Source organism: Temnothorax curvispinosus, unplaced genomic scaffold, assembly GCF_003070985.1.
Source record: "Temnothorax curvispinosus isolate PA1 unplaced genomic scaffold, ASM307098v1 QBEX01015043.1, whole genome shotgun sequence".
Taxonomy (NCBI): Eukaryota; Metazoa; Arthropoda; class Insecta; order Hymenoptera; family Formicidae; genus Temnothorax; species Temnothorax curvispinosus.
The window spans coordinates 76,255-100,861 of NW_020224823.1; the positions used below are offsets into that span (position 1 = coordinate 76,255).

General features: G+C 39.9%; 4 protein-coding genes across 4 annotated transcripts; 2 read left to right on the top strand and 2 right to left on the bottom strand.

The window, feature by feature from the left end:
* The first annotated feature begins 1,294 nt into the window (after positions 1 to 1,294).
* Positions 1,295 to 3,918, top strand: LOC112465282 (guanine nucleotide-binding protein subunit beta-like protein). The gene is made up of 5 exons (XM_025032764.1): positions 1,295 to 1,502; positions 2,413 to 2,621; positions 2,956 to 3,162; positions 3,360 to 3,470; positions 3,553 to 3,918. The coding sequence occupies exons 1-5, from the start codon at positions 1,394 to 1,396 to the stop codon at positions 3,868 to 3,870; spliced, it is 954 nt and encodes a 317-aa protein (XP_024888532.1). The 5' UTR covers positions 1,295 to 1,393; the 3' UTR covers positions 3,871 to 3,918.
* On the bottom strand, positions 3,895 to 6,053 carry LOC112465283 (NFU1 iron-sulfur cluster scaffold homolog, mitochondrial-like). The gene is made up of 5 exons (XM_025032765.1): positions 5,688 to 6,053; positions 5,511 to 5,585; positions 4,534 to 4,952; positions 4,353 to 4,456; positions 3,895 to 4,258 (listed from the first exon to the last, which is right to left on the bottom strand). The coding sequence occupies exons 1-5, from the start codon at positions 5,762 to 5,764 to the stop codon at positions 4,034 to 4,036; spliced, it is 900 nt and encodes a 299-aa protein (XP_024888533.1). The 5' UTR covers positions 5,765 to 6,053; the 3' UTR covers positions 3,895 to 4,033.
* Positions 6,054 to 8,257: 2,204 nt separating this feature from the next.
* Positions 8,258 to 11,544, bottom strand: LOC112465277 (F-box only protein 42-like). Its single transcript, XM_025032756.1, has 7 exons — positions 10,909 to 11,544; positions 10,434 to 10,777; positions 9,856 to 10,016; positions 9,641 to 9,771; positions 9,389 to 9,528; positions 8,983 to 9,119; positions 8,258 to 8,866 (listed from the first exon to the last, which is right to left on the bottom strand). The coding sequence occupies exons 1-7, from the start codon at positions 11,030 to 11,032 to the stop codon at positions 8,320 to 8,322; spliced, it is 1,584 nt and encodes a 527-aa protein (XP_024888524.1). The 5' UTR covers positions 11,033 to 11,544; the 3' UTR covers positions 8,258 to 8,319.
* A 429-nt stretch (positions 11,545 to 11,973) lies between these two features.
* Positions 11,974 to 24,607, top strand: LOC112465278 (eIF-2-alpha kinase activator GCN1-like). Its single transcript, XM_025032757.1, has 13 exons — positions 11,974 to 12,051; positions 12,139 to 12,241; positions 14,072 to 14,267; positions 14,351 to 14,693; positions 14,792 to 18,605; positions 19,246 to 20,731; positions 20,810 to 21,446; positions 21,611 to 21,955; positions 22,224 to 22,417; positions 22,494 to 22,705; positions 22,785 to 23,038; positions 23,200 to 23,421; positions 23,538 to 24,607. Exons 1-13 carry the CDS (start codon positions 12,037 to 12,039, stop codon positions 23,664 to 23,666), a joined length of 7,950 nt encoding a protein of 2,649 aa, XP_024888525.1. The 5' UTR covers positions 11,974 to 12,036; the 3' UTR covers positions 23,667 to 24,607.

The following is a 24,607-nucleotide window of genomic DNA, read 5'->3' on the forward strand; positions in this document are numbered from 1 at the left end:
CTTGATCCTTCGATCAAACTCACTCTTTATCTCTTTCTAACTTCTACAAAGCGAGTCGTAAAGTCGTGAGTCGTAAGAATTGACCACGCACAATCGAATTTAAGGAGAATAATCGACTGTGATTGGTCAATTCTTACGACTCCCAATTTTACGACACGCATTGTAGACCTAGCATTAGAAAGAGACGAAGAGTGAGTTTAATTGGAGGATCAAAAGTATTCAAAAGTTAATCGGAGACGGTGAAATCGGCCCAACAGATTATATATTTTTAATATGTTTTTTCGCTTATGCTAGGTCTACAATGCGAGTCGTAAAGTCGTGAGTCGTAAGAATTTACCAATCACAGTCGATTATTCTCCTCAAATTCTATTTTGATTGGTCAATTCTTACGACTCACGACTTTACGACTCGCATTGTAAGGGTCAAAGCACATAACATGGCGTAGCGATATACGACGGTCGTAGTCCCCGACCTGACAGATCAGGATACGTCAAAGCTTGTGCGTTTACTTACGTCCACGACTACGACTGTCATATGTGCTTTGGCCCTAAACCTATATAGCATTACGACTCACGACTCGCATTGTAGACCTAGCATTAAGCCTTGTGTACACGATACTAAAAATCGGTCCGAGTTTCGGTTTAAGCCAATCAACTTGCAGCTCTTACAGAAAAGCAGCAGTTTTATTGGCTTAAACCGAAACTCGAATCGATTTCTAGTATCGTGTACACAAGGGTTTATGCTAGGTCTACAATGCGAGTCGTAAAGTCGTGAGTCGTAAGGGTCGTAAGAATTGACCAATCACAGTCGAGTTTGAGGAGAATAATCGACTGTGATTGGTCAATTCTTACGACTCACGACTTTACGACTCGCATTGTAAACCTAGCATTAGAAGAGAAAAAGGATTAAATAACATAAGTACAGAAAATAAAACTTAGGGCAATTTCGATCAAACATCGATTAAATTGATCCAAGTTAATTCCATCATTTGATGGTGATTGAAATAAAACGAATAAATATATTTCTATTTTATATTTTAATAATTTAATTAAATAAAGAAATATGCGATATCCAACTTGTCCGATTATTAGATCGAAGTATCGAGTGACCACGTCGTCAATTGGTTGATTTAAAATAAAAATATCTGATTGGCCGGTCCAGCGGAAAAATTTCAGGCACCGGGGCTGTGAGTGGCTATTGTCAAACGAGACGCGCTCCCCGTGCTCTCCGACACAGCAGGTAGTGCATCAATGTATTTATGAACATCGGTTGAGTGATTGAGGCGCGTGTCCGGCGCGCCGCTCATTCCTTTACGTTCGTCGTTTGAGAGGTGCGGTACGCGCGGAGTAATCCGTCACAATCGGCGATATAACGTAGCCGAAAGCGATTCAAAATGACTGAGACTCTACAGCTAAGGGGCACGCTTCGAGGCCACAACGGATGGGTCACGCAAATCGCGACGAATCCGAAATATCCGGACATGATATTGTCTTCTTCACGTGGCAAGTATCGCCTCGTTTCCGAGGCCCTATCTCCCTTCGATTTCCCATTTTTTCGACGATTCTACAGAAAAATTCTGGTTTCTTAGCTGTAGCCTAATCCACCGGTATGAAATTCGCTTAATTTTTTTATTTTAATTTTTTTATACTACAAAATATGATTTAACTCAATTAGATTTAATATTCCATCTGTTCGTTATAGCAATTGTGGAACCAAGAGTGACTTTGACCAAACTTCGACAAAATCTGTATCTAACTTGTATATATTACGTATACGCGTGCTAATTTATTGTTACAATTTATCCTATACTCCATTACCTACAATCTTCTCCAGTCTTTTATGGCCAGTCTACAATGAGTCGTTAGTCGTTATTCAGATGTCGGAAGAGAGTCGAAAAAAGTCATAAACGTGTCATAAGGCGATCGGAAGTCTGTAATCGGCAATCATAAGCGATTGGCCAAATGCCATCTCTTACGATCACCGATTACAGGCCTTCGATTGCTTACAATACGCTTATAACTATTTCTTCCGACATCTGACTAATGACTAACGACTCATTGTAGACTGGCCATTATAAAGCTAAGGCGTAAGGATCAAACCTGAGTGGTCAGGCCAGGTGGCAGACTAGGCGGCAATATTTTTTCTTAATTAATATAATTAGCAATTAATGCAATCAATAGAATTGCTTATTGCAAAATTTGTAATTTATATTATTTGTTGTGCTCATTTTAATCTTTTTTTCTCATGTATCAAACAATACAAATTTGTCTGTTGTTTAATAAAATTAAAATTTATTTATTATAATAAAATAGTACAGATATTGCTGATCAAGTTAATTAAAGTTTGGTTTAGGTCGTCCTAAATCTTGGAAAGTGACAGCAGTGCCTCATATATCACTGTTTTCCATTCTAGATAAGACTCTGATCGTATGGAAATTGACGCGTGACGAAGCTAACTATGGTATCCCACAGAAGCGTCTCTACGGTCATTCGCACTTCATAAGCGACGTAGTTCTCTCGTCCGATGGCAACTACGCTCTGTCCGGGTCGTGGGACAAGACGTTGCGTCTTTGGGATTTGGCGGCAGGTCGCACGACCAGAAGATTCGAGGACCATACCAAGGTGTGACTCGTCGACCGTCCGCGTCGCGACAATGCATATTCGAATTTTCTTCGTAACAGAGACGAAAGAAACATTTTCCATATTATGAAGGTATATCACTTCGTAATATGAGATTTTCTTTTCATTTGTCTTTATTACGAAATAACAATCCCATGGGAAATATGAAATGTACACTGAAGCTTTTTTTTTTATTTTTTTTTTAAATTGAAATAGAAGAGGTAGGCACCGATTAAATCGGTGATACCGTAAGTATTGAGCCGATATTTACAAATTGTGGGACAGTATGTATATCGTTTTATTAATTGATCGTGAGTTATGTTTCTGTTAAATGTAGGACGTTTTGAGCGTTGCTTTCTCCGTGGATAATCGTCAGATTGTCTCCGGTTCGCGGGACAAGACGATTAAATTGTGGAATACGTTGGCCGAGTGCAAATACACCATTCAGGATGACGGACACACTGACTGGGTCAGCTGTGTGCGCTTCTCTCCGAACCATGCGAACCCCATCATCGTCTCCGCGGGTTGGGATCGCGTTGTCAAGGTAAAGAACGAAGTTTTACAAGATTCACGAATGTAAACGCAAAATATTCGATAAGAATGATGGATATCTTTTATTTTACACAAACATGATATATCTATGAGTGTATGCGGATATGGGGCTGACATTGGACGCTATAATTTTGTTTATAACTGCACGATAGATCCGTTAGTAATTTCAGCGATTTATCTGTTTCACAGGTCTGGAACTTGACGAACTGCAGATTGAAGATCAATCATAGCGGTCATACGGGATATCTGAATACCGTTACGGTATCACCTGATGGATCACTTTGCGCATCTGGTGGAAAGGTGCGTACGACACGTACTTGATCATATTTATCGTTCAAAATATCGTTGATCATGCGAATAATATATTGATTCTGTTTCGCAGGATTGCAAAGCTATGTTGTGGGATCTGAACGACGGAAAGCATCTCCATACTTTGGACCACAATGACATCATTACCGCGTTATGCTTCAGCCCTAATCGTTACTGGCTGTGCGCCGCGTTTGGACCGTGGATCAAAATCTGGGATCTCGAGACCAAGGAAATGGTCGAGGAACTAAAACCCGAGGTCGTATCTGCGACGAGTAAGGCGGAGCCTCCGCTCTGTCTGTCTCTCGCGTGGTCCACCGACGGTCAGACACTGTTCGCTGGATACTCCGATAATACTATTCGTGTCTGGCAAGTTTCTGTATCTAGCAGATAAGCACTTTGTAATAAAAAATTAAAATCCGGTTCTCAACCTAATCATTTATTTATGTTTTGTTATTTACAATTAAACAATACACAATATACGATGTCTACAATGTACAGAATTACAAGACGATGTGTAGGTCCGCTGTCGCCTACAAGTCAAACTATAATCACGTCTATTTGTCTTTACTCTCTTCTACTTTGCCGATCTTCTGTTCGAATTTTTGGAATTCCTTCTCAGCGATCTTGTCCGTCTCGTCCTCGACTTGTATGACTCCGAGTACTTCGGGGATGTAGAATTGCATCATGTTTTGTACGCCGTTCCTCAATGTTACTACTGAGCTTGGGCAATTGGTGCACGAGCCTTGCATCTTCAGTTTCACAATACCCTCCTCGAAACCCTGTTGCGATTATAAGAAATAATGTTATATTATTCGAGATAATAGATAAATGAATATGAAATCTTTCTTGCTAAGGTTTGGGCGTAACGGTTACCATAAATACAATGTCACCGCCATCCTCTTGCACCGTGGGACGAATTCGTGTATCCAACAATTCCTTTATCATCTGAACAATCTCGTCGTCCTCCGGATTAATTTCTACAAAAGTCAAAAACCATCAGCATTTCATATTCCCTCGAACACTTTGTACAAAGGTAAAAAACTGTGAACTGTACGCGTATCCGCCGCAGGCTGAGAGGTTTCATCCATGACTGGCAATCCGCTCGCGAAAAAATCCATGATAGTGGCAAATATCTCCGGCTTCAACAGCTTCCACTCTACATCCTCGTCGAATTTCGTAACGGTGATGAAGTCAGGCCCAAAGAATATCGCCTTCACTCCCTCGATGCGAAACAACATTTTCGCAAGTGGCGAGCAGAACGCGTCCTTAGCGCTCGGAAAGTCTTTCGTACATCCTTCTCCCAATACTGGCACTCCCGGAATAAATTTCAGGCTATTCGGATTCGGTGTATCTTGCGTTTGGACAAACATGCTACGTCTCTGTTGACTATTTATCAGGGGATTGCGTTTAGGGAACAGCCTACAAACTGGAGTTTCATTGTTGTACAAGTGCCTGACGCCAACAGGGAGAGCTCTGAAAATAACATATATGAATGACTCGCTGTTTCATTAGTTCTCTTGGAACAGTGATAGCAGACACCTTGCAAAATCTATTGAAGACAGATTTTGCAAGGTGTCTGCTATCAATTTTATTCACTCTTAATACCAACACAACACGATGACAAATTGACTGTGGAAACCGAGCAGAACCTGCCACTTTACAATTTAAATAACACATTTCACATAAGTAATTATAAAATGACAAATTCTACTTGGTAGAATTGAGAGCAGACACAAGTGATATCAACCTGCCATAAAATTTTGCTCAAATCTGCTGACAAGCTAATGCACTTAACGTTTTGCTTACTGGTTAAGAAATGGCAAACTCCACTCGATTTCTGCAATCAATCTGTCATCGTATTCGGTTAAAAAAATTCTATTATATTTCTGCTAACATTTTACTGACAAAATTCATAGCAAAATCTGTTTTTGATTTGACTATTGGATAAAGATATTCATATAATTATAATATATACAGTATATACTACAATTTTTCACATATTGGAAGGGACAATAAAATTGCAGGCCTTACGTTGAATATTCCTGTGCCAGTAACATTGCACTGATCGCAGGTACATCTCGTCTCACAGGAAGTTTATTAGACCTCCTGAAAAACATAGGTATGGTTTACAAACTTACGTTTGTCAATAGAAATGTATACGCAGTGGAAAAATGTATGTCTATTTGACAGAAAGATATAATCACTCACTGTACGCATTGCTCGTTGGTTAACGTTCTGTACAACGCCGGCCGGCTCGTGTGAATCGATCTAAAGATTTTATCCATTATCGTTTCCAACTGTCTCTCTTCAAATTGTCAAAGACCTCTCCTCCTTTCGCCGACGCATGCACACGCGATGCCTCAGCGACATACGTGTTTCTCTACGTCGCAATTCACTAGATATAATTATAGCAATGCAATTACGGTTTGTTTCGCAAATCGAAGCGATATCGTCGGCCAAACGTATATAAATTTCCGTTTAGCTAAATTATCAATAATGTAGAAATGTGTCAAGAGTAACTCCGTTATCAAGTATAACTTTGTTATGACTTTTGTAACCTAAAAGAATTCACGCTGATTCACGCCAATCAGCTTTGAGAGCGCGCAATCCCATCCTGCTTATGATTGACCACAGCGATTCACAGAGAGTTCTTTTTTTACCACCCAATTACTTAGATATTAGAAGATTATTAATAAAGAGGATATATATTTATAAAAATAATAATTACAATAATAATAAACAATTTCCATTTATTACAAATTTATATGTATTTCTTATACAAAGCTATATAAAAGAAAAAATATGATTTACAAAAACTTGTTATGTCTGAATTAATATATGAACGTATGACGATCAATATACTGTTCGGAAGAAACATTCAATTTAATGTAATATGTTTTCACCGATACATCTCTCTCATCCTTTATTCCTCTCTACTAATCCAGTTTATCCATATAATTTCAAAATTTCTATATGTATAAAAGAAATTTACATTTGTTATTTAGTTATATTATATCTTTCGATCAAAATATGAAATAATTTCCAATCGATATAAAATATACATTTATAATATTGAGAATATAAAGAATTTAAGTATAAACAGAACTGTAAAATTGCATGGATTTTTCTTGCATGGAAATTACCGATGTTAAAAGGTGTAAACAAAAAAAGATACACGGTGTGCCAGAAACTCGGCAGATATATGAAAAGGCTACAGAGTGAACCTGAATGATGACAATACTAAGGGGAAACATGTTTACGATGTGCAGAAACGGAAATCACAAATTCGGGAAAGAAAGATAGATAAACTCCCAATTATTATTTAACTAACTAATTTCTCCTATTTAATATTTACGAGTTCTGCAAATTGTAAACACATATTCCATTTTCTGTATGATAGTATCATCCATGATTTCTATTAGAATCTTTTCATATATCTACCGAGTTTCTCTGCCATGTCCATGTATCTGCACCAGATATCACCTTTTTTTATCATTTTTGCATTATACGACACATGAATATTGGTGATAATAATAAACTTGTATAGCTATCGCTATTGCTCTGTTAGACCAAAGCGCTTCGTCACCTTCGTACATACATCTTGAGAGCAATGAATTTCCCATTCTGTATTTTATTCACTTAGACATCACTTAGAGTGATATATTTTTGTAAAGCGGAATTTATGCTAAATTAAATTAACATAAATTAAATATAATTGAGGCTCTGATGATTTCATCATCAGCAACATTTATTCATGCGATCTTCCAATTTACCTCCTGTAAAATTGAGGTATACGGGGATTGACTATGGTTGGATTCGAACCTGGAACCTGCCCATTACGAATTGATGACTCTCGCACGGAGCCACACGTCACCCCGTAAGATACATTTCAACAGCGTTATATCACTCACTTTTTACTCACTTTAAATAGAAATGACGCAGGTTACATTCAACTTTTGGCAAATTTGGAAAAAATTTGAAATCGTGCATGGCTTCGCATAAAACGCATCCGCAATCGAATACCAGATGTTCCAGTGGACGCTGTGTATTCATTAGAATATTAAATTATTGAGATCAAACATTTTACTTTCGTCAGTTTGTTTTACAAATCTTAAATAATTTTGAATAATCTTAAACTGTAGATAATACCATCAATCTCAAAGGAGTAAAAGATAATAAACCAGAATTTTATGCGAATTTTTTAGTGAGATTTTTCTAAATTAATCTATTTTTTATTTTTTATCTTTTTTTTATTATTTATTAAATTTATTAAAATCTGACAGCCAAAATATAAAAAACATTAAAAATTACAACTTTTATTAATATTTTATTAAATTTTTATAACTCATTTATTTCCAAATGCAACTATATATAATCTTGCCGTAAAACGTACTGATTTTTATTATTAAATCCATTTTTTTTAATCTTGTAAAATATTTGCAAAGCATTATGCATTTACCATTTCTGAAATATGAACCATACATACAAATCAAACAAATATATAATTATATATACAATTAATAAATAACTTTTAAACTCTATATAATAAAGGCTCATAATATTGTTTAGTTTTATTTTTCATTTTTATTATTTTTGCCATATTTTTTGTACATATATTTAGAGTTCCTCATATCTTTTAATAAACATATTTAAAGTTTAAAGGCAAATTATGTAAATATTGATTTCATATAAATATAATCAACATATGTTTCTTATCATTTTTTCTACATTTAATATTATACATTTATATTTAGATTATGTAGAATAAAAATAAAATCTTTGAACAAAATCGTAGTAATAACATAAAATAATATACTATTTTTTTAATTGCTTTTCAATATTAAATAACATATCGAGGTGGATTTATAAAATGGAGATCATTATACACTACAGAATCGTCTACCTCGGTGTGGCCTAATGTTGTATGTTCTTTACGAATACCTCCAAAAACTATCAGTTCTCCCCTTCCCATTACAAGAGAATACAGAATTCTCTCATCAGGCCCCGAATGATCGTTTTGCTTTAAGGGAATCCACAAAGCGTTGCAGTCATCCGAAAGAACATTGGTAATATCCAATACAAATATCGACAATGTGTTCTCAGCTTTTTTGGATACTTTCGTCAGCTGTGTCTTCTTATTTCGAATTTTCTCTTCCATCCTCCTTAGTGATTCTAACTGACGTTGTCTGTTCGTGTTCGAATTACCACGCAGAGGTTGATCGCGAAATGCGGCCATGCTCAGAGTATTATCACTGTAAAATGGTATTGTTTTTGGAATACTGGACGCTTGTGATGAAGCGTGTGCATTTTGCGAATGTGACCTGGAGAATGCTCCGTGCCGTCCATTTATATTTTCATCTTTGTCCACCGTAGATACGCTTCCCTGCCTAAAAAAATTCAATTGATTAATGATAACAGTAATGTCCTTTTACAATCATTTGTCGATCGTGACTCTCTTTATAACAATGCTGTGTTTATAAATATCATTATAATTGCAACAGACCTTTCAGGCAAAAGATTTGACTCGCACAAACGTGATGAAGTACTCCTTTGACAGGCAACCTTTTTCAATGAGATACTCATATCACTTGGCTTGGTTTGACGTCTATTTTTGCTAAGTACAATAATATAATTTCCCACCTATGCAAATAATAGTATTATAAGTATTAAGATCTAGCAATGTACAGGGTGTTTCCAAAAAATGGCAATAAACTTAAGAGTCATTGATGTGATCAAACTGAACAACTTTTGTTAAATAATTCGTATCCGACGATTCCTTAAAGCGCTAGGCGTCAAACCAATCTAACCCTTTTAAGTTTGTTGTCACTTTCCAGAGACACTCTGTATACGTAGTCTAATTATATTCAACAAACTTGCGGTTTTTTTTTCTAAACTAAATTAGCTACTACCTTACAAGCTTGATGACACCAAATATGTGTTGGCGCCCACTCTGTATTGTGCATATTAATTTTCCTCCACGTCCAAGACACACCTTCCATCGTTAACAACCAAGCATCATTCATAGCAGCATTTGGTCCTGTGCAACCTCCTATATATTTCCCACACACAAGCATATAAATATTTAATTATATGTATTCTGACATTAATAAATGGAAATTTTATCTTAATCAAGATATAATCTTAAGAATAATTAATAATACCAAGCACAAGTAGATGCTTCTCCCCAAGTTCAATTTGCGACTGGCCGTAACGTGGCTGCGGCTTCAAATTTGATGTACTTTGCTTGTGCCAGGTATACGAGTCCAAATTTAAGCACCATACATCATTGGAGCTATAAAATAAACAATATGATGCATAAATATATGTACATGTTTTGTTTCTGTACGCGTGTAGAGATAATTTTACAAAAATATACCTATTATATCCATTGCAGACTCCGCCAAAAACGACCATTAAGTTCCTATGTATTGTCGCAGAATGTGCGGATGTTGGCGGTGGAGTTTCTAATGTGTTTATAGCAGTCCACTTATTCGATTTTATAGAGTATACATGTAATTCATTAAATAATTTCCATTGCTGAAAAAAAAATATTATCTCTTGTAATATACTTTATTATACAATAAACGCATATTTTATTAACTTTCAAAGTCCCTTTTCTCGAAAACAAGGCTATATTGAAACATTTATTCTATTATTTTGAGCCATAAAATCATTCCGTCATACCACGTATTTCAACCTATATATGCATATATATTTTTTTAATTATTATAATACAAAAATCTGTAAATAAAGTAAGTAATAAAAGTTATAAATAATCTAATTTGTAACAAAATTTTTTTGTAACATTACAGTTTGGCTATTTGTCTTCCAGAGATCATGATTTGATTATATAGTTAAAGAATGCTCTTATATATATATAGTATCTAATATAAATTTACAATATGCTTAGACAACATCTTAAAACTGAAGCTGGTCAGTTTCTTGAATAGTTACCTGATGCAACGGATATGGTGACGGATGAGACCAACCTCCGAACAAAATCAAACTTTTCTTATAATAAAGCATAGTAGCACAAGCTTTAGGCGACGGATAGTTTCCCATGGTGATCGGCCTGACCCACGTCCTCGTGCCCAAATCTAGCTGCCATAAATCGTTGAATGTCGTCCATGTAGCTGTGCAGCCACCAAAGACGTACATGGAATTATCGTATATACAGGCAGAATGCGAGTGTCTCTTTCCAATTGTAGATATCCAGTGCATAGACGGCAACGAGTTCCACAGCAAAGATCCAAAGGCGACGGACTTTTGAAAGTGAGCTTCATTGTGTTCTATCACGTCTAAATAAACGAGATAAATTATTAGTATATTGAGAATTTATATTTTGCACCAACATACGTGCATAACGTATCTACACGTTGAACATACAAACAAGCGTGTAAGGAATAATGTAAAAGAAACGTGTATGTACTTTTAGTAGCGCGGTACCATCTTTTGCAAACGAGCCTGCACTCCTGGAGATCTCTGTAAGGCGGTATCAAGCTCAGGATGTACTCCAACAGCTCGTCGGGCAGATCGTTGATTTTACATTGCATTTTGCATGGAGCAACGGTTACGAGGATGCGACAATAATCGACTGTACTTTGCGAGAAACTGATGTCTGGATCGGGCTCCTCATTTCCACGTCAGGATGGACAGAAGTTCATTCTTTAAAAGTACATTGTTTTTACGAAAGGGGTATCGCTGCGTAGACCTTTTTATTCGACGAACGTACACGTATCTCTCTCCTTTATCGTACGTGACAATTTTGATAGTTTCCACGAAATTTATGACGCTTCGTGATAGTGCGTGGGATACGTGTAATTCAAATTGGAGGAAAAAAAGAGGAATACGCTAAAAAATGCCTCTTCGTTGCACTGTTTTTTCGTCAACTGTCAGGCTATCAGTTTTACAGATTGAATATACTCGGCTAGATATCAATGTCAGGAATGTCAGGATGACTGTTGACTGTAGGCCTCGAATCGAAATAGAAAAAGACAAATGTATACGACGATTGAACAGCTTCTATTTTCTATACTACATAGGTTCGTTCTTTCTCGAAGAGCTTCCTAACCTAACTGATGCACACTAAAGGCACTAAAGGTAAGTCCACAATAGGCGTAGTGAGCCTTTAACCGTAAAGGTGCCTTTTCACGTTGACGCTCGACCAACTCGACGCTATATACATATATACTCGAAAATTTCTTTTTTCGAGTATATACACATTTTTCAAGTTTGTTAAACGATGCATTTTGTCATTACGGCAATACGCAGACTGGCATTCGTTGAAAAATACATGCGTTCATCAATTAAAGGCTTATTAAATAAAATAGAAATAAAATAGAAGAAAAACCCGTGTGTTCTCTGCTAGTTCAGCTATTTGTAAATATACGTTCTCGAAACGTGTCTGAAACGTGACAAGAAGGGGGGGGAGGGCAACCGGCAAGGTCGCCCGTTCCGAGTAATCCGAGTTCTCTAATCACACGCTCTATACTCTGCACAAACTGCGTGCCCGCGGTGAAGAGCGGCGCTTTATACGATCATTCCGGCTTTTGAAGAAATGGCGGATGTCGAGGTGAGCGAGTCACGTGGAATGCGAAGAAAATTCTCGCGTTACTCCGTACAACGTCGCGTTATTATAAATCGGTGTGTTTTGTTGTAGCTAGCAAAAGCTTTGAAGGACCTGCCAAATCGAGTTCAGACCGCCAGCAAGAAGGAGCGGCGTGAGATTCTGCAAAATGTCGCCAGCGTATTGTCAAATCCCGGTAAGGATGATCGCGGGACGGACACGTATTATTTTTTGATGAGAGATAAGCGACGCTCTTACGCGCGACCGGGGTGACGGCGTTATAAAAATAAGGAGGGCGAGAGGGGGAACCGATCAGTTTTCGGAGCACCGACGTGATTTGTCTCCGCGACACTCGTGCACAGTTTTGGCAAAAACTGTCACAAGCTTATTGTTTAGAACAGTCCAGAGTCGTTTATTTACAATATTGTCTTTTAATTGTTTTACTAAGTATCTGTCTCCCTCTCAGTCTTGGTTCTGATCTGTCATAATTTATGATCTATCTGAAAGATTATATATAAATTATGTTGTATGTACACCAACAGAGGTTTCCATAACGCCAATGAGGTTTTAAGGTCAAAAATATTTCCCTTGAGCGCTGTCGAAAATATCTGACATTTTTCTGTGAAAATTACCTGGCACAGGTGGCAAATGTTTATCTAATTAAATATGTTTAATAGATTTTAATGGAATAATTTGCTGTAACTGTGTTGCTTTCTATGCGATTCAGTTTGACCACGCTAACGGGGTTTTAAGATATTTCCATCGAACATTTTCAAAGATATATTGACACGTTTTTGTGAAAATTACACAATATATGTAGCAAATATTTAAAAAAATACGTTTAATATATTTTAATGAAGTAATTTGTTGTAACTGTGTTGCTTTCTATGCGATTCAGTTTGACTACGCTAACGGGGTATTAAAATATTTTCATTGAACATTTTCAAAGACATATTAACACATTTTTGTGGAAATTACATAATATACGTAGCAAATATATTTAAAATATATGTTCAATATATTTTAATTGAGTAATTTATTATAAATGTATTATTTTCTATGTGATTCAATTTGACTATGCCAATAGGGTTTTAAAATAATTTTATTATTAAACATATCTGATACATTTTTGTGAAAATTACATAACATGCATTCAAGTAATTTGTTATAACTATTATTTTCTGTATGATACATATGAAGATAAATTAATATATATTTGTATATGTATATAAATATTACTTTGGATTTGTTTATGTTATGCTATATATTTTTATTTAAATTTTCTCACATTAATCACGTAATTCGATGTTGATTGATATAATTTGATGATATCAATGAAAAATATTGCAGTTTAAAATTGAAGATTTCAAGTGATTTATTTCTCTCTATTATATATATAGAATTTTCTTTCTGTAATTTTAAAATCAAATTTTTATTTTATTTGTTATGTTTGACTTAGAAATAGGCACACACACATGTAAAATTTTATATTCTTGAAATAATATGCAGAATATTTTATAAAGATTCCTAGTTCAGAAATCGATTTAACATCTCTTTGTGCAGCACAATAGCACGTTCAATTCTTTGTCTAGGAAATGAATAAAAATCTCTTATTCATTATGTATGTAGAACCACTTAAATCATTGGACTCACAAAAATGACTATGGCCTAGTTTACACCGATCTCTTGATACGCGTATCAAATAGTATATTTGAACTGATCAGCCAATAATCAGACTTATTTACTAGTTATTTACTATTTAATACGCGTATCAAGTGATCGATGTAAACTAGGTCTATAACTTGAAAACATTTAAATATGTACAGATGAATCTTTTATCTCTGATATTAAATCTATCCCTGAAACGGATCTTAATAAAATAATTATGACAAAATTCTGTATATATGATTCGATTGACTTTAGGCAAAAATATTGTCACACGTTTACCCAAAAATACTGATGCCATTAAATTATGTTTATTAGGCTATATAAATTATTCACATATGAGATTCATTATTCATTACAGGCATCAATGACAAAATTGTTAATGGGATCTGTAAGGTGGTATCACTTACCTTACATAGATACAAGGATAGCGCTTCTCAGTCCTACGTGAGAAGCCTAATTGTGGAACTAATTAAGCAGCAACCAGAGGCTACCATCAAACATATGACAACTGTAATTTCAGAGCAAGCTACCTGGCATAAAAATGTGGTTGCGACGTAGGTCGAATCTGGAATTAATTTTCTATACTTTAGCTATTTACGTATAAATAACATTTTTCTAACAATGCTTTTTTTTGTAGCTTGAACACTGCTTTAACCGCGTATATCGCATTGAAGTGGTCAACTTTACTTATTTTCCATGGATATAACGAACGTCATATAACTCAAATGGATGAATCTTTAGGAAAGCTCATTGAGGCACAGGCAAATTTATCTGCTGCGGCTTTAGCGTCCGCAGATAAGAAACTTGCCAACAAGGTGTATACGTTGCTCGCGCATGAATGGGTCGCTATTGCAAACATAGAGACTTATGTCGGACATTTAACAAAATTGGAGCTTGGAAACGGTATAATTATTCTGGCCAGTTTACTTATGAGATATTTAGTTGCGACGAAAAGAGATGATTTGGTGGAACAATTGAAGGTGAGCGAGATAAGAGTAGCACATTATAATTTCTAAATGTAATATATGTACAAATATCTATATGTGTATTTATGTATGTGTATTTTTGTAAATTTCAGGCAAATATGATAGACATTTTTATAAAAGCGACGATTAGCTGTAAGAAGAAACCGGATTTGTACGTAGTTGATGCAGCTGTGCCACTTCTTCGGAGATTGACTCATGAGGAATTCAAAACTCAATTACTTCCCGCTTTACAAAAAGCTATGTTGCGAAATCCAGAGATTATAATCGAATCAGTCGGTCACATTTTAAACGGGTTGAATCTCGACCTGAGCCAATATAGCCAAGAGATAAGTAAAGGATTATTTGCCAATCTACATTCTAAGGAGGATTTGGTGCGGGATGAGGCGGTTGAGGCGTGCCGCAAACTCGCTCTACAATGCTCCGATACGACGGCTTTGGAAATGTTGCTGTCATCCGTATTCGCGGTGTTTCACGGATCGGAGGGCAAACTCACGGTCGCGACTCATAAGATCTCTGTGCTGCAAGGTGCCGGCAATCTCAGCTACAACGTGGCTTCGGGCAATAGCGTGCAGAAATTAGCCGAGACGGCCTGCGAGCATTTCGTCAAGGTGCTCGAGACCGAGGTCCACGAGAAGACGCTGATACACGCTCTCGAAATGATGGCACTGTGGTCCAGGAAATTCTCGTCTAATGTACCAAAAATCGTCGTCGACGCCTTCAAGAAAGGTATGGCGGCGAAAACGTCGACCGCCGCAGTGCGTACCGCTTACATTAAGCTGTTCTTCTCGATTCCCGCCGCCTCGTACTCGGGAATAATAGCACCGATCCTCGCGCAGGCGATAACCAGAGCTACGCAGCAATGCGCGCAACCAACAGCGGTAACCGAAGGCCTGGTCGCTTCGTATTTGCTGCTGAAATTCGTCTTAGCTGACCAAGTGGAGAATGACAAGCAGAGCGTGCTGTGGAACGCGATAGACGAGCAAATATTCTTTTCCGAAAAATTTCTATCGACCTGTAGCGACGATATTTTGTACCATCTTATGTTACTCTGCGAACGTCTTATCACTGAATTTTCCGACAAACTGAACGAGAAAGCTCTAACTGGGATTCATCGAGCAATCGTGTCTTGCGCCACTGCCCCAAATTCTGTGACGAGACAACGGTGTTTCCCGTTGGTCAAGAAAATCGTGACCGGTTTGAGTACGTACGGGCCGGCGCAGGCATTGTTAACGGAATTCAACAAATTTTTAGAAAATGTTAAGATCAAGTCGGAATCGGATAAAGAGAATAAAGAAGAAACCTCAATGGGAGAGATTACTGGCAGGTGTCTCGCCGATGGATTATTCGCCATATGTTCAGGTTCCTTCTTATTCGAAGCACATACCTTTCAAATGACCAGAGATGCTCTGCTTCCATCTCATCATCCGGCGCTGCTCAAAGCCGTGCCAAACTTATGGTTCAAGATCGCCAAGAACTACAATCTCGTACCAAAGGATTTCTTACGTACCTACAGCAACGAGGTGAGGAAGATGTTAATCCAGAATTATAAACCGGTGCCGAGCTATGAAAATGCGCTTATAAAAATCGTGTCCCTCGCACCGGACGCTTTTCTACCCGCGCTAGTATCAAACGTGACAAGTAAGCTTGACGATCCGGAGATCCTACGAGTTACCAAGGACGAATATTTCACGTATCTCACTCCCGAGGGAGAGCTCTACGATAAGAGCGTATTGCCTGTTAACGACGAGAACGATATTCTCAGTTCTATGAATATGAAGAGAGAAAGTAAAGTCTACTCGTTTAAGGAGCAGCAAGAGGAGCTTCAACTGCGGCGCGAGTTATACGAGAAACGGAAGAGAGAGGGTAAAATAAAGGAACCGAAGTTGACGCCTAAACAAGAGGAAACTATAAAGGCGCAGATCGCGAAGGAGAATGGTATTCGCAAGAGATTAACCGAGTTGAAAGCCAAGATAGATAATACTGTATCCTTAGTGGCGTGCTCAATACGCGGCAATCGGCAAGAGCTGTCTTTGTACTTAAAGGACCTTCTACCACCCATTTTGAAGAATCTAGGTTCTCCCCTGGCAGCACCCGAGATGTCGGAGCTTTACATATCTCTTCGGCAAACGGTGACGATGGATAACGGTGCGATTCTAGGGGACCTTATTGCTCACGTTACGCTGCGGCAATTGCAGCCGCAGTGTGATCTGGACCAAGCCTGGGAAGAGGAAAATCTAGACGTGGCGGTTAAAAGAACGTTGAATCTTATACACGCGGTGACGATCAAGAAGAAAGAGCTATTCACGGCGCCCGCGTTCTGTTACGTTTTTCCTTTCATAAAGAAGACTCTGACATCGTATAAGGACGAGGGCATGATCATACAGGGACTGCAATTGATTCAGGAACACGCCAAACAGAGAGGTAGTACCACCGATTTGAAAGACCTCAGACATCCCAGACTTTTGCCGCGCAAGCAAATGTTCGACTTGCTCATCGAGCTTATGGAGACTACCACAAGCCGAGTGCAGTCTCATGCGGTAGCGACCTTGCTGGACGTTGCGCAGTCCGGTAGCGGTCAACCGGGTGCGGCGATCGCCACCAGCGAGGACATAGACTCGTTGATCGGTGCATTACAGAATTCTTTGTCGACCGTGAGAGACGCGGCTCTTCGAGGACTGACGGTGATACGTCAGGCCTTCCCGTCCCAGAAGGAGGATCAGGATCAACTCAACAGACTCACCAGGAGAGTGTGGATCGCTCGGTTCGACGTGAATGACGAAAACAAAATCCTCGCTAACGAGCTGTGGAACGCGGCTGATTTTATCGCGGAAGCGGAGACCCTCTGCGAGGAGCTGATCCAGGATATCGCTCATCCGGTCGAACCGGTACAACAAGCGGCTGCGCACGCTCTAGCCCAGAGCTTGGCCAACGTGCCGCATCTGACGCCGATCGTGTTGGACAACTTGTTGCAATTGTATCAGGAGAAACTGGCCATGATCCCGCCAAAGCTGAACGATTTCGGCCGCGTTATTGAGCAGCCTATCGACACGTGGGGCCCGCGACGCGGGGTAGCGCTCGCCCTCGCTCAAATAGCGCCGCTTCTTACCGCCGAAACGATACACCGGCTCATCCAGTTCTTCGTCATGACCGGGCTCGGCGATCGGAATCAGTCCGTACGCACCGAGATGCTCACGGCCGCCGTCGCGGCGGTCGATCTTCACGGTAGCGCAAACATCGCGTCACTGCTGCCGGTTTTCGAAGACTTCATGGACAAGGCGCCGAAGATTGGCAGTTTCGACTCGATCAAGCAGTCGGTGGTGATCCTCATGGGATCCCTGGCGAGGCATCTGGATAAGAACGACCCGCGAATCAAGCCCATCGTGATGCGCCTCATCGCGGCGCTCTCCACGCCGTCGCAACAGGTGCAGGAGGCCGTGGCCAATTGTCTCCCGCATCTAACGGATGCCATCAAGGAGGACGCACCGAAGATCGTGGATAATCTAATGGACCAATTGCTCAAGTCGGACAAGTACGGGGAGCGTAAAGGCGCGGCGTACGGACTGGCCGGGCTCATCAAAGGTATGGGAATTCTCGCGTTGAAGCAACTGGACATCATGAGCAAACTGACCAACGCTATCCAAGACAAGAAGAATTACAGGCACCGCGAAGGTGCACTGTTCGCGTTCGAGATGTTGTGCACAATGCTCGGTAGATTGTTTGAGCCCTACATCGTTCACGTATTACCGCATTTGCTGTTGTGCTTCGGCGACTCGAGCCAGTACGTGAGAACCGCTACCGACGACACTGCCAGAGTAGTTATGAGCAAACTTTCTGCCCATGGCGTTAAACTCGTTCTGCCAAGTCTACTGGCGGCTCTGGAAGAGGACTCGTGGAGAACGAAAACAGGTAATTAAACTCGTCACATTCGTTCTGGTAGTAAATAAACTAAAAGTATTTTTCTATTGTAGAATTAATCTCGCATAACTAGATTTTATTAACTTTTTGTGTAGCCTTTATTATTTTTGTATTTTTATGCATGAGACTTCGTCGATGGCGATGGTGCAGTCTTTTGAAGAAAAGGAATCGTATATGTACCTTGGCCTCTTCCCAATTTTATTTTTGCAATTTTTATGAAAAAGAATTGTAAATTCTTTATTGAAGGACCGAGCTTCGTTTTTAAATTTATTTATTATTGTTTAGAAGTTTCCTGTTCCATCCAAAGAGATGCAGTATCACAATTTGTTTATCCTCAATTATCTTAGGATGAAGTTTATATTTCAGATACTTTCTATTACAGTTAGATATTTTTTCATTTAAAATTCCAAAAGTTGTATGTATGCAGGATCGCAATTCTAAAAATCAAATCCGAATCTTTTGCTTGATAGTTTTGGCACTGAGATGTATCCAGCATAATGATTATTTTCTCGATTTTATAATTGCTGGACGATGCTCTAGTACAATTAAGGAACGATATTATTATTTATCTTGAAAATAAAACAGAAGACACGTTAAACTGAGATTAAAAATTCATTCACCTTATTTTCAGGATCTGTCGAGTTACTTGGCGCTATGGCGTACTGCGCACCGAAACAGTTAAGCAGCTGCCTACCGAGTATCGTCCCCAAACTGATAGAAGTACTTAGTGATTCCCACACGAAGGTGCAAGAAGCCGGCGCGGAGGCGCTCAAGGTTATTGGAAGCGTCATCCGTAACCCGGAGATTCAAGCCATTGTGCCGGTGTTGCTGAAAGCCCTACAGGATCCCTCGCACAAAACCGCTACTTGCCTGCAAACATTACTGGATACGCAATTTGTACACTTCATCGATGCTCCCTCGTTAGCTTTGATCATGCCCGTTGTGCAGCGCGCCTTCCTCGATCGTTCTACGGAGACGAGAAAAATGGCCGCGCAAATCATCGGCAATATGTACTCCTTAACGGATCAGAAAGACCTGACTCCGTATCTGCCGACTATTATCCCGGGTTTGAAAACAAGTCTGCTCGATCCAGTGCCCGAGGTACGCAGCGTATCGGCGAGAGCGCTTGGAGCGATGGTGCGAGGAATGGGCGAGTCCAGCTTCGAGGATCTCTTACCTTGGCTGATGCAAACGCTGACCTCCGAGACCAGCAGCGTTGACAGATCCGGCGCCGCCCAGGGTCTCTCCGAGGTGGTGCGCGGACTGGGTGTCGAGAAGCTTCACAAGCTCATGCCGGAGATCATCAGCACCGCGGAGAGAACCGACATCGCTCCCCACGTGAAGGATGGATACATCATGATGTTCATATACATGCCGAGCGCGTTCACTACGGAATTCACTCCGTACATAGGACAGATCATCAACCCCATCCTGAAGGCGTTGGCCGACGAGAACGAATACGTGCGGGAGACCGCATTGAGGGCGGGACAACGTATCGTCACTCTTTACGCCGACTCGGCAATAATGCTGTTATTACCGGAGCTGGAGAAGGGCCTCTTCGACGACAACTGGCGTATTCGATACTCGTCTGTGCAACTGTTGGGCGATTTACTTTACAGGATCTCTGGTGTATCGGGCAAGATGTCGACCGAAACTGCGAGCGAGGATGACAACTTTGGTACAGAACAATCGCATTATGCCATTATAAATGCCTTGGGTGCAGAGAGACGGAATCGTGTGTTGGCTGGCTTATACATGGGTCGGTCTGACGTGGCTCTCATGGTACGTCAAGCAGCTCTACATGTCTGGAAAGTAGTGGTCACGAATACGCCGAGAACGCTACGAGAAATATTACCAACGCTGTTCACTCTTTTGCTGGGATGTTTGGCGAGTACGAGTTACGATAAGAGGCAGGTGGCCGCTCGGACGTTAGGCGATCTCGTTCGGAAATTGGGAGAGCGAGTGTTGCCAGAGATCATACCGATCTTGGAGAAAGGTTTGCAGAGTGACCAGGCGGATCAGCGCCAAGGTGTGTGCATAGGCCTGTCGGAAATTATGGCAAGCACCAACAAAGATATGGTGCTGACCTTCGTCATCAGTCTCGTGCCAACGGTGAGGTGAGTACAATCGTTTTATGAAAATGTCGATCGAAACACGTGATCAAGCGTTTAAATAAAAGAGTCGTACTATTTCAGAAAAGCGTTGTGCGACCCGTTGCCGGAAGTCCGTCAGGCGGCTGCTAAGACTTTCGACGGCTTGCATTCCACGGTGGGCGTTCGCGCCCTCGACGATATATTGCCGGCGATGTTGACGCAATTGAACTCGCCTGACCCGGCGGAAGCGGAAAACACTTTGGACGGTTTACGCCAAGTGATGGCGATCAAGTCGCGCGTTGTACTGCCGTATCTAGTCCCGCAGTTAGCCTCGCCGCCAGTTAACACGAAAGCACTGTCGATACTGGCTAGTGTGGCAGGTGAAGCATTGACAAGGTTCCTCCATAGGATCTTACCAGCATTACTCACTGCTCTTTCCAGTGCTCAAGGAACGGCGAACGAACTGCAGGAGTTAGAATATTGTCAGGCTGTTGTTCTTTCCGTCACCGATGAGGTAGGCGTCAGGACTGTGATGGATCAGCTGATGGAGGCAACGAGAGCCGAAGATCTATCGAAACGGCGTAGCGCCGCGACGTTACTTTGCGCATTCTGTCGCGACACTCGCGCCGATTACAGCCAGTATGTCCCGCAATTGCTCAGGGGTTTGATTCATTTGTTCACCGACGAGGACAGGGACGTGTTGCAAATGAGCTGGGAGGCGCTCACAGCTGTCACCAAGGTAAGAATGGAAATGACTCGCGATAACACGGATGCCAAGATCAATATTATCTATAAAGGAACGTGTGAGAAGAAACGTTGAAAATAATTTATATCCTGAGAATTCTTAAAGTAATATTAACATTAATATTAATTGTTCGCTTTTAACTGTTGTACTTCTTGCAGACTCTGTCATCTGAACAGCAGATAGCGCACGTACAGGACATTAGGCAAGCCGTTCGGTTCGCAGTATCCGACTTGAAAGGCCAGGACTTGTTACCCGGATTCTGCCTTCCCAAGGGAATCACGCCTATCCTACCGATCTTCAGGGAGGCCATACTGAACGGTTTGCCGGAAGCAAAGGAGCACGCAGCTCAAGGACTAGGAGAAGTTATAAAATTGTCCAGCGCGGCCGCATTGCAACCGAGCGTAGTGCATATTACTGGTCCGCTTATCCGAATTCTCGGTGATCGTTTCAACTGGAGTGTTAAGGCGGCCGTTCTCGAGACGCTTGCTATATTACTTGGAAAGGTTCGTACAAAATTAAAAGATAATGGATGCGTTCCGTTTTACGCATAATAATGGATTATTTATTCTTGTTGTTCACCAAATGTTAAACAAGGATAAATAATGCATTATGCGCATCATGCGTGAAACCTATAGTTTTTGTCAGAATTTTAGGCTTTATATTATTATGCGATTTGCGAATAAAAAGAAGAAATGTTTGCACATAAGACATTCAACGTCCAAGTCGCAAAAGTTCTTCCGGTTCGAAATTATTGATTTATCTTGTTTATAGGTTGGCGTTATGCTGAAACAATTCTTGCCGCAATTGCAAACTACATTCTTGAGGGCGTTGAATGACAGCAATCGACAAGTCAGATTGAAAGCAGCTTATGCTCTTAGCAATCTGATTGTCATTCATACACGTGTCGATCCCTTGTTTACTGAACTTCACACTGGTATCAAAACAGGAGATGATCCAGCAATAAGGTAATCTTTATGAATCTACAGATACTTTTTTCGAGTTTTGGAACGCATTACAAGAATTTTATATTATTTGGAACAGGGAAACGATGCTGCAAGCTCTCAGAGGTGTACTGACCCCCGCTGGCGACAAAATGACCGAACCGATGAAGAAACAAGTATTCGCAACGCTCAGCAGTATGCTTAGTCATCCGGATGATGTAACGAGGAACGCGGTCGCTGGTTGTTTCGGCGCTCTTTTGCGATGGTTAACCCCGGAACACTTAGCGATCGCATTTAACGATCACCTCTTATGTAAGTTCATGAAGAAGTAAGAAGTAAGGCTCAAATAATTAATATACGGCACTTACAAAAATTATTTATATTCGATTAGGTAACGATACCAATGCTGACTGGGTGCTAAGGCATGGACGATCGGCTGCGCTTTTCGTAGTATTGAAAGAATCACCTACCACGGTATATAATCCTAAGGAAAAGGATCGTGTTTGTGCGGTGATACTCTCATATTTGGCTGCGGACAGGGTGCAGATTGTCATGAACGGCGTACGAGCCTGTGGATACTTATTTCAGTATCTTATGAACGAATCGCTGCCAATACCGCAGCAAATTTTGTCGCCTTTTGTGAGGGTAAGCTCTAGAAGTACATTTGTCACGTCTATTTGAGACTCGAATAGATTGCTCGTAATATTTAAAGAGGCGCAGCATGAAACATTTACATGTCGAGCGGGATAATAATATTTTATAATGTTAAACCAATGTTAGACCTTAACAATTGCTGCAACTTTCAGTCGATGAATAATAACAGCAACGACGTGAAGCAATTGCTCGCTCGAGTTTGCATTCATCTCGCGCGTAACATACCACCTGAAAATATGTCACCCGAACTGCTCAGAGCCCTCTTGCCGATGTTGGTGAACGGTACAAAAGAGAAGAACGGATATGTCAAGGCGAACAGCGAGCTCGCACTTATCGCGGTGCTTCGGCTGAGGCAAGGCGAAGAAGAACATCAGGTTAGTTGCTATCTCCCAATCGGTTTCTTTTCTAAAACGGTTTATTTAATTTTTGTGAGGTGATTGCATCCTCTCTCCCATGTAATTAATTCTTTCTTCATGTTGTCATCTTTCAGCGCTGCATGGCTTTCTTGGATGCTGGCGCAAGGGAGTCTCTGTCCGACGTGGTCAGCAAAGTGTTGCGTAAAGTGCTCTCTCAACCGGAGGGCAAAATAGAGGAATTAGACGATACGCTACTCACGTGAGAGCTATTGTACTTCCCGCGGCTTATTACGCAATATACCCGTTCTAATAATCGTATTACCCGTCATTATTCGCCCGACCCCTATAAAGAAGAGTTTTATCGTTCATGTATCAGCTGCATTATGAACAAACTAGCTCGTTCAGCATTGTATCTCGATAAACAATTAAAGAGCGTGAAGCGGAACTGTCTAATAAGATGTCCTGAATATATAAAACGATTCGAACCAGAATTGTACATACTTTTACGAGAGACGTTTTTTATGATTCGTATAATGACCGTCTGACATCTAACGATCCCAATGTCGATAATCGCACGAGCGTTTTCCCACTTAAGATATCAGAGATGACAGTCGGAATCTATTATCGAGGCTTTATCTGTATTGGTGATGTAAGATTCATTATTTAAAAGCTGTTATTTTATATTTACGGTCATATTTATATATAAACAGTCACACTTCACGAACTTATAGACTCTTTATAGACTCAAAATGGTTGTATGTACTATGCTTACGCTATATCAAAAATTGATCTTTTATTTACCGTAAGAAAAAAAATATTTTATGAAAGTTTAATTGACTCGAGGAAAAATAAATAAAGCCAGCTCAATGATTCGCTCGTGTAACTATTACGAAATGAGGCTGTACAGAAACTGTTTGCTTCTGTTAGATTTATTTATCTTGCTTGTATTTTCTTTATTTTCTGTATTTTTTCATTGAACGTATATTAACTCGATCGTTCGCGTTAAGCTGTTACTATCAGAAGTAGTACCGTTTATTTTAGCAGTATAGTTGTGTATTTGATAATTCCTTTAGCAGTTAATATTGAGAACGAAAAAGAGTGCAAGATTAGCGCAAGGTAATCGAAAAGGCGGGGAAAATGCGTAATTTCTTAATGTTACCTTAAAAAAAATTGTTATATTATAAATTAATTTTGACATCTCTCA

Coding starts and splice junctions, on each gene's coding strand:
- LOC112465282 (XM_025032764.1), top strand. CDS start 1,394: ATGACTGAGACTCTACAGCTAAGGGGCACGCTTCGAGGCCACAACGGA. Junction 2,622..2,955: donor GATTCGAGGACCATACCAAG/GTGTGACTCGTC, acceptor TGTTAAATGTAG/GACGTTTTGAGCGTTGCTTT. Junction 3,471..3,552: donor TTTGCGCATCTGGTGGAAAG/GTGCGTACGACA, acceptor TCTGTTTCGCAG/GATTGCAAAGCTATGTTGTG.
- LOC112465283 (XM_025032765.1), bottom strand. CDS start 5,764: ATGGATAAAATCTTTAGATCGATTCACACGAGCCGGCCGGCGTTGTAC. Junction 4,457..4,533: donor TCAGCCTGCGGCGGATACGC/GTACAGTTCACA, acceptor TGACTTTTGTAG/AAATTAATCCGGAGGACGAC. Junction 4,259..4,352: donor GCGGTGACATTGTATTTATG/GTAACCGTTACG, acceptor TAATCGCAACAG/GGTTTCGAGGAGGGTATTGT.
- LOC112465277 (XM_025032756.1), bottom strand. CDS start 11,032: ATGCAATGTAAAATCAACGATCTGCCCGACGAGCTGTTGGAGTACATC. Junction 10,778..10,908: donor ATGGTACCGCGCTACTAAAA/GTACATACACGT, acceptor TCGTTTATTTAG/ACGTGATAGAACACAATGAA. Junction 9,529..9,640: donor GAAGCATCTACTTGTGCTTG/GTATTATTAATT, acceptor GGAAATATATAG/GAGGTTGCACAGGACCAAAT.
- LOC112465278 (XM_025032757.1), top strand. Junction 22,706..22,784: donor ATTTAACGATCACCTCTTAT/GTAAGTTCATGA, acceptor ATATTCGATTAG/GTAACGATACCAATGCTGAC. Junction 23,039..23,199: donor TTTTGTCGCCTTTTGTGAGG/GTAAGCTCTAGA, acceptor TGCAACTTTCAG/TCGATGAATAATAACAGCAA.